Consider the following 13,178-nt stretch of genomic DNA (forward strand, 5'->3'; position numbering starts at 1 on the left):
TGGAATGGATATTCGGGGCTGCCTGTGCGTGGGTGTTGCTGGTGCGTATAGGTGCTAGCTGCTAGCGCAATTAGGTTATCCCTATAGCTAGCGTTCGCATAAACTAGCGTTAGCGGTCTCCAGTGGCTACGATAGCCGCATTCCACTACTTATTCTGCCCCAGGCTCTCTTCCCTAATACCCTTCTCTCTATAGCTCTCTTTACATATCCCTCAGTCTCACTTTATATTCCCATCACTCATTATTTCTCTCTAGGAGACTAGCACTGCCTCTGCATTCTCATTCCACACCATTATCACCTGTTGATGGACTGGCTCTCACACACGCCGCAGTTTATTAAAGACTGCGCCCCGACTTCAAACTTCCCTCCTCTCTCGCTTTTATTCCCTTAATCGTGTTTGCTTTGAAAGTGTCCTTCAGGACCCCGGTGATGGAATTAACTAGGACTACGCTGCACAAGCCTGTAGTTAACGATGAGGGCTTCACCATGGATGGGGTTGATTTGATGGACACGGACACAGGTAGTTTATGAGGCTTCTGGCGCTAGGCTAGTTGACCTGTGAGCTGACGAGAAATATAAACCTGTAGAGTGGAGCGGTGCCTGTATTTAACCTGTATTACAGGCTAAGGGAGTCTGAGTATTAGAGCAGTGATGACTAAAAACTTTGGCACAGTTATTTTGGTTGGGTCCAGAGTCGCTGAGACATCTGAGCCTTCTCTCATATTCAGTCTCTGTTTTAGTTTGTCCCTCTCTGTATGTTCCTCTCCTAGTCCCCCTCTCTGTCTATCTGTCCACCCCCCTCTGTTCCTCTCTCTCTGTGTACGTATCCTCTTTTAGTACATCTCCCAGCCACTAGCTCCCAGAGGCCTTTTTAACAAGCCTCCAGCCATCCAGTGTATGTGGAGTAGGACAGCCCCAGGACTGCCCTACTTTCACTCAAACTTCCCCAGTCTAGTCAGAGAAAAATAAAACTTCCACAAGCTGCTGCAGGAGAACGAGAGAGAGTCGAGGGGAGCGATAGACGAGAGGGAGACAGAGAATGAGAGGGGGGAGAGCGCAAGATGTTATAAACGACATCTGTCTGTGTGGACGGGAAGTTGATGTGGGTCTCCCTCTCCGGAAAGCTAAACAAACACTAATGATAACTCCATAGCGTGTAATGAGGGCTGAGAGGGAGACGGCGCTGCTCCACAACAGATAGAAAATAAACAGCACCCAAACAGGCTCTCCCTTTCTCATCTCTCTCCCCCCTCTCTCATATCTCTCTCCCTCTCTCCCTCTCATATCTCTCTACCCCCTCTCTCATATCTCTCTCTCTCTCTCTCTCCCTCTCATATCTCTCTCTCTCTCTCCCTCTCATATCTCTCTACCCCCTCTCTCATATCTCTCTCTCTCTCCCTCATATCTCTCTACCCCCCTCACTCATATCTCTCTCTCTCTATATCTCTCTACCCCCTCTCTCATATCTCTCTCTCTCTCTCCCTTCATCTCTCTACCCCCTCTCTCATATCTCTCTCCCCCTCTCTCATATCTCTCTCTCTCTCTCATATCTCTCTCTCCTCTCTCATATCTCTCTCTCTCTCCCTCTCATATCTCTCTCCCTCTCATATCTCTCTACCCCCTCTCTCATATCTCTCTCTCTCTCCCTCTCATATCTCTCTACCCCCTCTCTCATATCTCTCTCTCTCTCTCTCCCTCTCATATCTCTCTCCCCCTCTCTCATATCTCTCTCTCTCTCCCTCTCATATCTCTCTACCCCCTCTCTCATATCTCTCTCTCTCTCCCTCTCATATCTCTCTACCCCCTCTCTCATATCTCTCTACCCCCTCTCTCATATCTCTCTCTCTCTCTCCCTCTCATCTCTCTCCCCCTCTCTCATATCTCTCTCTCTCTCCCTCTCATATCTCTCTACCCCCTCTCTCATATCTCTCTCTCTCATATCTCTCTACCCCCTCTCTCTCTCTCACATCTCTCTACCCCCTCTCTCATATCTCTCTCTCTCTATATCTCTCTACCCCCTCTCTCATATCTCTCTCCCTCTCATATCTCTCTCCCCCTCTCTCATATCTCTCTCTCTCTCCCCTCTCATATCTCTCTACCCCCTCTCTCATATCTCTCTCTCTCCCTCTCATATCTCTCTACCCCCTCTCTCATATCTCTCTCTCTCTCTCCCTCTCATATCTCTCTCCCCCCTCTCTCATATCTCTCTACCCCCTCTCATATCTCTCTCTCTCTCCCTCTCATATCTCTCTACCCCCTCTCTCATATCTCTCTACCCCCTCTCTCATATCTCTCTCTCTCTCTCTCTCTATCTCTCTCCCCCTCTCTCATATCTCTCTCTCTCTCTCCCTCTCATATCTCTCTCCCCCCTCTCTCATATCTCTCTCTCTCTCTCCCTCTCATATCTCTCTCCCCCCTCTCTCATATCTCTCTCTCTCTCTCCCTCTCTCATATCTCTCTCCCTCTCATATCTCTCTACCCCCTCTCTCATATATCTCTCTCTCATCTCTCTACCCCCTCTCTCATATCTCTCTCTCTCTTCTCTCCCCCTCTCTCATATCTCTCTCTCTCTCCCTCTCATACTCTCTACCCCCTCTCTCATATCTCTCTCCCTCTCATATCTCTCTACCCCCTCTCTCATATCTCTCTCCCTCTCATATCTCTCTCCCCCTCTCTCATATCTCTCTCTCTCTCTCCCTCTCATATCTCTCTCCCCCCTCTCTCATATCTCTCTCTCTCTCCCTCCCTCTCATATCTCTCTACCCCCTCTCTCATATCTCTCTCTCTCTCTCTCCCTCTCATATCTCTCTACCCCCTCTCTCATATCTCTCTCTCTCTCCCTCTCATATCTCTCTACCCCCTCTCTCATATCTCTCTCTCTCTCCCTCTCATATCTCTCTACCCCCTCTCTCATCTCTCTCTCTCTCTCTCCCTCTCATATCTCTCTCTCTCTCCCTCTCATATCTCTCTCTCTCTCTCCCTCTCATATCTCTCTACCCCCTCTCTCATATCTCTCTCTCTCTCTCTCCCTCTCATATCTCTCTACCCCCTCTCTCATATCTCTCTCTCTCTCTCTCCCTCTCATATCTCTCTACCCCCTCTCTCATATCTCTCTCTCTCTCCCTCTCATATCTCTCTACCTCCTCTCTCATATCTCTCTCTCTCTCTCCCTCTCATATCTCTCTACCCCCTCTCTCATATCTCTCTCTCTCTCTCCCTCTCATATCTCTCTACCCCCTCTCTCATATCTCTCTCTCTCTCTCCCTCTCATATCTCTCTCTCTCTCTCCCTCTCATATCTCTCTACCCCCTCTCTCATATCTCTCTCTCTCTCCCTCTCATATCTCTCTACCCCCTCTCTCATATCTCTCTCTCTCTCTCCCTCTCATATCTCTCTACCCCCTCTCTCATATCTCTATCTCTCTCTCCCTCTCATATCTCTCTACCCCCTCTCTCATATCTCTCTCTCTCATATCTCTCTACCCCCTCTCTCATATCTCTCTCCCTCTCATATCTCTCTACCCCCTCTCTCATATATCTCTCTCTCATATCTCTCTACCCCCTCTCTCATATCTCTCTCTCTCATATCTCTCTCCCCTCTCTCATATCTCTCTACCCCCTCTCTCATATCTCACACACACACACACACACACACACACACACACACACACACACACACACACACACACACACACACACACACACACACACACACACACACACACACACTACATGCTAATTCAGCTGCAGAGGAAAAACCCAAGTCTGGATGAAGACAGTTTTAAGGCCCCTTGCTTGGCTGTGGCGGGAACTAATCAATGGTACTGTAGAGTCTGGAGTAAGGGCCTCAGGGCTAGAGGAAGGAGGTCCATTATTTCTACTATCAACATCCCACATTACCAGCAGGCCTCTAATTATACACTGTAGATGATTGAGGATGCCCTAAAAAATCATATGTTATAACCCATATGGGGGTGCCGTGTTGACAGTTGTAAGACTAATGGGGGTTCCCTGATTAGTACACTACTCCCACTGGAACTCCTGTAATTCCAACCCTGCAACGATATTGAGCCGACAGAACCAGAAACGGCATGTTCACGTCGGAGTTGAAGCATTGCTCTAACCACGTCAACAAATGTTTTTTAATTATCATTTATTCATTTCATCAGTGTAAAACAAGTAAACAATTCATAAAAACTAAAATGACAAATTTGAGTTTTTAATATATCTGCACTTAACTTGTGTGTGAAAGCTTACAGTTTAAACTAGAGAGTTGTCTGGGCAGAGTTTGTCTCTCTTCATGCCTGTTTTGTACATGACCACTGGTAGGAAGACACGGTACCAGCTTTGGCCTGTGGAGAGAGGGATTCTGACGAAAGGGAGGCCTGGGGGGGGGTGAGGAAGCATCGTCGAATGGCGGGATGGACGGGTCAGGTTACAGGAGGAAGTAGTAGCACAGGAGCAGACTGCTAGAGTTTGTGCAGCACACTGAGTCAGACGAGAGGAAAACACGACGGCAGCACTCACCTCCCTGTCCCTTACTCCTGTCAAGACAGATGGAGACCCGCCTGGCCAGACCTGCGAGGGGGGAGCAGAAGAGAGGAGGCAGGGAGATGGGGGAAGGAGAGTCAGAAGCACATCAGCCCCAGCACCTCACACTGTTAGCAAGGACCCCCGCATGCACGGACACACACACACTCTGACGCATACACGCAGTCTCGCACACACACGCTCTCTGTATATTTGTTTGTGCGAGTCTGACTCCCACACAGACAGATCGACACATAAGCGCACACAGCCACAGACACAATGAGCAGCGGAAGAACAAGGCTGCAGTATCCCCAGCATGACATCTTCCAAATGAATACCGCTGATACGCCCCGATCAAAAACTATGAGAGAGAGATATTCCACTACTCAACTACTGGCTGTGCATTTAAAAACAGGCTCCAGATAGCTACCCTCCATCTTAAATCATATATGCACCCTACGGCCTTGGCCAAAAGTAGTGCACTACATAGGGAATAGGGTGCCATTTGGGATGTAGTTCATATCTCATCTAAAAGCCTAGAGGGTAGAGGAGTCTAAATCTCCTGTACCACAGGGAAGACGAGTGTGTGTGTGCACCTCGTTGAATGCATGTGTGTGTACGTACGTATGTATGTATACCGAGTGTACAAAAACTAGGAACACCTTCCAAATATTGAGTTTCACTCCCTTTTGCCCTCAGAACAGCCTAAATTCATCGGGGCATAGACTCTACAAGGTGTTGGAAGCGTTCCACAGGGTTGCTGGCCCATGTTGACTCCAATGCTTCCCACAGTTGTCAAGTTGGCTGGATGTCCTTTGGGTGGTGGACCATTCTTGATACACACTGGAAACTGTTGAGTGTGAAAAACCCAGCAGCATTGCAGTTCTTGACACACTCAAACCAGTGCGCTTGGCAACTACAACCATACCCTGTTCAAAGGCACTTATATCTTTTATCTTGTCCATTCACCCTCCGAATGACACACACACAATCCATGTCTCAATTCTCTCAAGGTTTAAAAATCCTTCTTTAACCCGTCTCCTCCCCTTCATCTACACTGATTGAAGTGGATTTAACAAGTGACATCAGTAAGGGATCATAGCTTTCACCTGGATTCACCTGGTCAGTCTGTGTCATTGAAAGAGCATGTTTTGTACACAGTTTATACATGTGAATGTGTATGTTCTGCAATACAACAGGACTAGCTGCATATGGCATAGTGACACAATTAACACCAACTATTACAGTGTAGGGGAGCTGGCAGCCTTGTTCTGCTAGAGGAAGATGAACATAAAACCAACCAAAGTCAACGTAGCAGCAAAGTAGCAAGACAGAGTGGAGGATCTGAATGAAATGAGGCAAAATGAGGAGGAATAGCACCCGACAAGTCGTTACTGGATGGAGGGGAGAGCGCGTGTTATGGAGATGGGGGAGATTTGAAATGTGTGTGTGTGCGTGCGCTTCTGAAGCAGTTACAATCGGTGCCAACGATGATCTCACGATGGCATCTGTTCATTTGAACTGCGCTAGCTGTATCAACGCAAGCTTGAGCTGTGCAGACCATCTCTACCCCCCCCCTCTACCCCACCCTAGCCTCCCCTCTAGCACCCCTCTAGCCCTCTCTACCTCCAAGGTGAAGTGGTGGTTAGTTACCCTGGTAAATCCTGATCGCTGACTACCTTGTTGCTGACTGTGATATCTGCCCTACTCTGAAATCTTCAGGGATGTCTGTGTATGACAGCTCTCCCTGTGACGCTAGTTAACTGTGTCACCTCTCAGCAGGCACCCTGAGCAGGGACACTGCTCATCTTTGTTAAGGGAACACACACACAGCTGGTGGTCCGCTGTACTGTCAGTCAGAACACACATACACTCATTAGAATAGAATGAGTGTGTCTCATTCCATGATTCTACACAGAGCTGTCAGAGCTAACGTCCTGCTAGCTAGCTCCCTTGTCTGTCCTTCACACCCAGCACAGGTAATAATTGAATGTGAGTCAGCTATGTATTGAACGCCATACAACAGCTCATCCTTGACCTGTATGTACTCACACACTTCTTACTTTTCTTCTACCGTACATTTTAGTTCCACTGTTTATACTCACCGCATAATTATTTCTATACTGGATTCCTGACATAGCTCACTCTTAATATATCTGGTGCTGTACATAGCATTCTTCGTATATCTGGTGTAAATTCATCCGGTGTACATACGTATAGATTGCATTTGGATTACTGTTACAGCGCTCTTTGGGTTGTTAATTAGATTCATGCCGACGTGTCTTCATTTCTGTCTTTACATTTTACTGCATTGTTAGGAGCTAGTAACCATAAGCATTTCACAGCAGCTGCTATAACTGTGTATGCGACCATTAAGCGTTGATTTGATACAATCTCAAATGAATGAATGAATTCAATATGAAGTAGCCAAATTCCTGCACCTGCCATCCCATAAGCATAGCCTATAGTTCTCTGAACGGTCACATGTCAGAGAAATACAGAGAGGAACATAGACAAGCAATTGGCAGATGTAGAGTGGGAAATATGTGGGGGTTGGAGAGTTGGTGGAAAGGGGACGAGGGGAGATGGGGGTCTGAATTCTGAGCGGGTGGGGAGGAGGGGGGACTTGAATGATTGTGGACACTAGAACTAGGTGGATTGAGGGTTTGGGGTAGAGGGGTGGATGGGAATGGGGTAAAGGTTGTATTGTGTGGTGGTGGTGGGACAGGGAGGTACACTGAGGGTCTAGGCTGATAAATGGAGGGGGTCTAGGGGGGTAAATAGCGTTGTCTTTACTGTGGGCGCTGGATGAGGGCTGACCTCGGGTGGTGGGGAGCATGTCGGAAAGGCCTTGCCACGCTGTCACCATCTCGGGGTTCCGCTGGTCCGCAAAGTTCTTCCAGATACGCAACGCCCCCGTCATCTAGAGGGAGGGAGGGGGGGGAGAGAGAGATGGTTGGAGAAAGAAAGGAAGGGGGGTGACAGAGAAGGAAGGAAAAGTAAAGAGAAAACATAGATATCATACAAGGTTAGAGGTCGCAAACAACTTCCCTATTTACACTTGCAGAAACACATCCCCCCTCTGTGCCTGTGAGAGACGAAGCGTGTGCACATGGATTTACATTAACCGCTATGGCCTCGAGCGCGTCCGTGACCTAAGAGTGCCGAAAGAACACAACAGGCGCACAGTCTATGGCTGTATCCCAAACGGCAGCCTATTCCCTACATAGTGCACTACTTTTGACCAGAGCCCTATGGGCGCACTATACAGGGAATAGGGTGCTTTTTGGGAGGCATCCTATCCCTTAACATGCATCTCTGAACAAATCTCTAAACAAAAGAGATAAAGGACAAGTTCTTACGTCGGGTCGACACAAAGCAACTTTCAAGCAACTTAACCTCGTCTCTACAGCCTCCAGCTTTACAAACTCATATGTACCATACAACGCGCTTGTGCCTCTCCTTCAAGCCTGGTACCTTCCCACTGCTTTCAAGCCGACACACACAAATATAATACCATGCCTTCTGCCACTCATTGTACAAAGGCACCGCAAACTAAACTGAAACTAAGTTCAAGGCCGTGTTAACAGGGTCTTGTTTCTCTAGTCCTCCTGAACAGATTGCCAAAGAATCCCAGAACGTTCAGTATTGAACCACTTATGTACACTCCTTTCTTCCTAGAAGTAATGACTGATCGTGCTCAACACTTCATGTCAAGGTAGGGAAGAACTTCAAATACGGATGTATTTTGAAAGTATTCAGACAGGGCTGCAAACCAGGGTGAATGAATGACCATGTTTAGAATTACAGACAAAACCACATTATTGTATATGACTTTGGAGCCGCAAAGCATTTTAACACAGCACTGCGATAATTGGTTTCACACGAGAGAAATAAAGTGAACAGAATGGCGCTCTCCAGCAATTCAACATAATGCTGCCGACTTAATTCCTTTTATAATTATTTAAGAGTGCATTTTTCACCCCGGGAACAATGTGTGCTCCTGTCTGAGGATGTGGGTCAGGCGTTTGAGGCTCGCTTATTAAGACTTCAAGGTCCAGGAGAGAGGAAACATGCAAAATGATGGTGTCCTTGAATTGAGGCAACTAGGTTCTATTTCATTTCTGCATTGTTCAAGATCTCTCCATTTAGTTCGACTGGGTGATGCTGAAGTGATTGACTGTTTGGGAGTTTGCTCTATTTTCTTTTACGTGTGCGTGTGCTTGCATATGTTTGTGCAAGATAACTGAGTCTGGGTGTATGTGCGTGTTCGTGAGATGATCGCGTGTGTGTGTATTAATATTATACTTTATCCACAGCAACTTAAAGGAGCAATTGGGGTTAAGTGCCTTGCTCAAGGGCACGGCGGCAGATTTTCGGCTCGGTGATTCGAACCAGCGACTTTTCGATTACTGGCCCAACACTCTTTAACCGCTAGGCTACCTGCCTGTGTGTACAGTGTATAGGTGTGTGTGTGTGTGTGTGTGTGTGTGTGTGTGTGTGTGTGTGTGTGTGTGTGTGTCTGACCTGTAGCAGTGAGCAGCAGGGAGTAGTCATGTCCGTTGAGGTACTCCATAGCTGTGATGCGGGTGTAGCGAGGGTTCCCGTTGTAGAAATAGTCCAACCTCTCCGCCTTCTCCCAGTCCCAGAAACTACACAACACACACATACACTTCAGCCACTTCCAGCCCAACAGCCACTGCCAGCCACTGCCAGCCACTGCCAGCCACTGCCAGCCACTTCCAGCCACTTCCAGCCACTTCCAGCCACTTCCAGCACAATACATCAAACCAAGTGTCTGTAGCACTGCCAGCTATGTCTCTATGTGTGTCACTGGATTGTCATGGCCCTGATAGGGGACAGACTTTTCTCAGGGCTGCCACTACAGCATGTGTCTGAATGACCTGGTTCTGATGACTTTCAACTCTTTTCACAGAGATGAACACAAATAACCCACACCATATGGCTTGTTTCCACACATCCAGTCCTCTCAGATCAGCAAACAAACACAGTCAATGGCCACATCTCAAATGGCTTCCTATTTTTCATATACTGTAGTGCTTCTTGTGTGAAGAGTTTCTGAAGGCACTGTTTGTCTCTGGCCAAAGTAGAGCATTATGTACAGGGACAGAATCATATGAGACAGTCAATAATGTGTTTCAAATATAGCTGAGGGGTTGCGCATAAGTCTCTCACCAGATGCTGTCTTTGTCTGCCACGGCGATGCAGGGGTTGAAGGGGTGGAACTTGACCACGGAGGGAACGCCAGGGTTACGGTTGATGAAGATCTGGTCATCCAGACGCGTCACGCCTAGAAGGGGAGGAGACATCGAGCACTATCAGTCACCTGACACCAGTCACCTGACACAAGAATCAAACACCAGTCACCGGACACAAGAATCAAACACCAGTCACCTGACACAAGAATCAAACACCAGTCACCTGACACAAGAATCAAACACCAGTCACAAGAATCAAACACCAGTCACAAGAATCAAACACCAGTCACAAGAATCAAACACCAGTCACCGGACACAAGAATCAAACACCAGTCACCTGACACAAGAATCAAACACCAGTCACCTGACACAAGAATCAAACACCAGTCACCTGACACAAGAATCAAACACCAGTCACCTGACACAAGAATCAAACACCAGTCACCTGACACAAGAATCAAACACCAGTCACCGGACACAAGAATCAAACACCAGTCACCGGACACAAGAATCAAACACCAGTCACCTGACACAAGAATCAAACACCAGTCACCTGACACAAGAATCAAACACCAGTCACCTGACACAAGAATCAAACACCAGTCACCTGACACAAGAATCAAACACCAGTCACAAGAATCAAACACCAGTCACAAGAATCAAACACCAGTCACCGGACACAAGAATCAAACACCAGTCACCTGACACAAGAATCAAACACCAGTCACCTGACACAAGAATCAAACACCAGTCACCTGACACAAGAATCAAACACCAGTCACCTGACACAAGAATCAAACACCAGTCACCTGACACAAGAATCAAACACCAGTCACCTGACACAAGAATCAAACACCAGTCACCTGACACAAGAATGAAACACCAGTCACCTGACACAAGAATGAAACACCAGTCACCTGACACAAGAATCAAACACCAGTCACCTGACACAAGAATCAAACACCAGTCACCTGACACAAGAATCAAACACCAGTCACCTGACACAAGAATCAAACACCAGTCACCTGACACAAGAATCAAACACCAGTCACCGGACACAAGAATCAAACACCAGTCACCTGACACAAGAATCAAACACCAGTCACCTGACACAAGAATCAAACACCAGTCACAAGAATCAAACACCAGTCACAAGAATCAAACACCAGTCACAAGAATCAAACACCAGTCACAAGAATCAAACACCAGTCACCGGACACAAGAATCAAACACCAGTCACCTGACACAAGAATCAAACACCAGTCACCTGACACAAGAATGAAACACCAGTCACCTGACACAAGAATCAAACACCAGTCACCTGACACAAGAATCAAACACCAGTCACCGGACACAAGAATCAAACACCAGTCACCTGACACAAGAATCAAACACCAGTCACCTGACACAAGAATCAAACACCAGTCACCTGACACAAGAATCAAACACCAGTCACCTGACACAAGAATCAAACATCAGTCACCTGACACAAGAATCAAACACCAGTCACCTGACACAAGAATCAAACACCAGTCACCGGACACAAGAATCAAACACCAGTCACCTGACACAAGAATCAAACACCAGTCACCTGACACAAGAATCAAACACCAGTCACCTGACACAAGAATCAAACACCAGTCACCTGACACAAGAATCAAACACCAGTCCAAAAAATGTTAACGGTCAAAAAACACAATCCATATATATTATTTGGCTTCATCAATTAATGAAAATAAGTCTAAAGAGCTATATTTATATGGGTGTGTGACTGTGGTATCACGATAGTAAAGATATGTTTGGATGAAAACTCTTGTAACTCCCATAAAGACTGGAACATTTGATAGTGAGAGCCTTATTCAGTTGTCCTACAGTCGCACAATCCTTGTCTAAAGGTCTAGCTCTCGCTACGTAGCCGTGACAACCATCACTTGTGTCGTCAAGGTGTCCTTCGGCTATTTGGAATGTCTCTAAGTGGATCGTCAGGAATTTCAGAGAAGAAATACTAATTGAAAAATATTTCATAAAGTCATAACAAAAGAAATACTGGAAGAAAATGTTTTTAATCTAGCCTAGTGAGACCTTGGCAAGACCTTCGCCTCTGTACTTGTTGATCAAAAGCTGAAAAGGTGTTCATTAAAAGCTAGTCTTGTCTGTGTTGTTTTCTCTTCCACGCAAAATTCAATCCCGCGAGCAGGAAACCTTGTATTGTTGCTTTCAGCAAACTCATCACGTATTTCATCACAAATAAAACAGAAAAAAACAGACTTCAAATCAGTTTTCCCCGTCTCTGTTCCCCGGCTCTCTTCTTTCCCGTCTCTGTTCCCCGGCTCTCTTCTTTCCCGTCTCTGTTCCCCGGCTCTCTTCTTTCCCGTCTCTGTTCCCCGGCTCTCTTCTTTCCCGTCTCTGTTCCCCGGCTCTCTTCTTTCCCGTCTCTGTTCCCCGGCTCTCTTCTTTCCTGTCTTTGTTGTCCTCCCTCTTTTTTCTCCCCCACTCTCAACACTCTATCATTTTTACTCCACGGTTTCTTTACTCTCCTTTCTCAGTCTCACTCTCCACCCTCCCTCTCTATTCTTTGTCACCCTCTAACCTATCAGTCTCTCTCTCACTCTAACGTACCCCCTCCCCTTTCTCAGTCTGTCCATCTCCCCAGAGGCAGGAGAATGAACGAGGGCAGCCCTGATCTTTTAGTCTCTCAACTTTAGAGGATGGTTAAAAGGGGAGAGAGAGATGCATGCATATTTGAGCCTCAGCTCTGACGCCAATGGACTCGTGAGTGCATGTGTTGTAGGAGCTGGCGGTGGCGTGGGAGTGCTAGCCATTCTGTTTGAGCAGGCTCTCGACTTCACAGGGGGAGCTGCGCTGAAGCCTGGGGTCTTTAATGTGTGTGTAGTGTGTGTGTGTATCATGTGTAGTGTGTGTGGGTCAGAGAGACCCGTCTGGCAGAGCTTTTGGAACGAGGGGGGGTTTCCAATAGATCCTCGCTCCCCCTCTAGCTTCATATGTATACTCACGTTCTCCTCACTGGTGTGTGTTTCACTCTTCAAATATCCCCCTGCCACGGTATGCCACGGTATGTGTGACCGAGTGCAGAAACACATTTGTTTTACTTCTATACTGTGAGTGTGTATTTATGTGCAGCTATACATAGTGTTTGTGTGTATTTATGTGTAGCTATACATAGTGTGTGTGTGTGTGTATTTATGTGTAGCTATACATAGTGTGTGTGTGTGTGTGTATTTATGTGTAGCTATACATAGTGTGTGTGTGTGTGTATTTATGTGTAGCTATACATAGTGTGTGTGTGTGTGTGTATTTATGTGTAGCTATACATAGTGTGTGTGTGTGTATTTATGTGTAGCTATACATAGTGTGTGTGTGTGTATTTATGTGTAGCTATACATAGTGTGTGTGTGTATTTATGTGTAGC

The 13,178-nt window shown here is 46.8% G+C and overlaps 1 protein-coding gene and 1 long non-coding RNA gene across 2 annotated transcripts in view; both read right to left on the reverse strand.

The window, feature by feature from the left end:
• LOC106564921 (regulatory-associated protein of mTOR) overlaps window positions 1-13,178 on the reverse strand; it is a 198,684-nt gene that overhangs the window by 12,460 nt on the left and 173,046 nt on the right. The window contains 4 exon segments of the mRNA XM_014131441.2: window positions 7,350-7,446; window positions 7,448-7,452; window positions 9,057-9,181; window positions 9,726-9,840. Of these exon segments, the coding sequence (XP_013986916.1) occupies window positions 7,350-7,446; window positions 7,448-7,452; window positions 9,057-9,181; window positions 9,726-9,840 (342 nt within the window).
• On the reverse strand, window positions 9,848-13,001 carry LOC123725475 (uncharacterized). The gene is made up of 3 exons (XR_006757975.1): window positions 11,266-13,001; window positions 11,077-11,204; window positions 9,848-11,015 (listed from the first exon to the last, which is right to left on the reverse strand). It is a non-coding gene; the product is annotated as an uncharacterized lncRNA (long non-coding RNA).

This window comes from Salmo salar, chromosome ssa12, assembly GCF_905237065.1.
Source record: "Salmo salar chromosome ssa12, Ssal_v3.1, whole genome shotgun sequence".
NCBI lineage: Eukaryota > Metazoa > Chordata > Actinopteri > Salmoniformes > Salmonidae > Salmo > Salmo salar.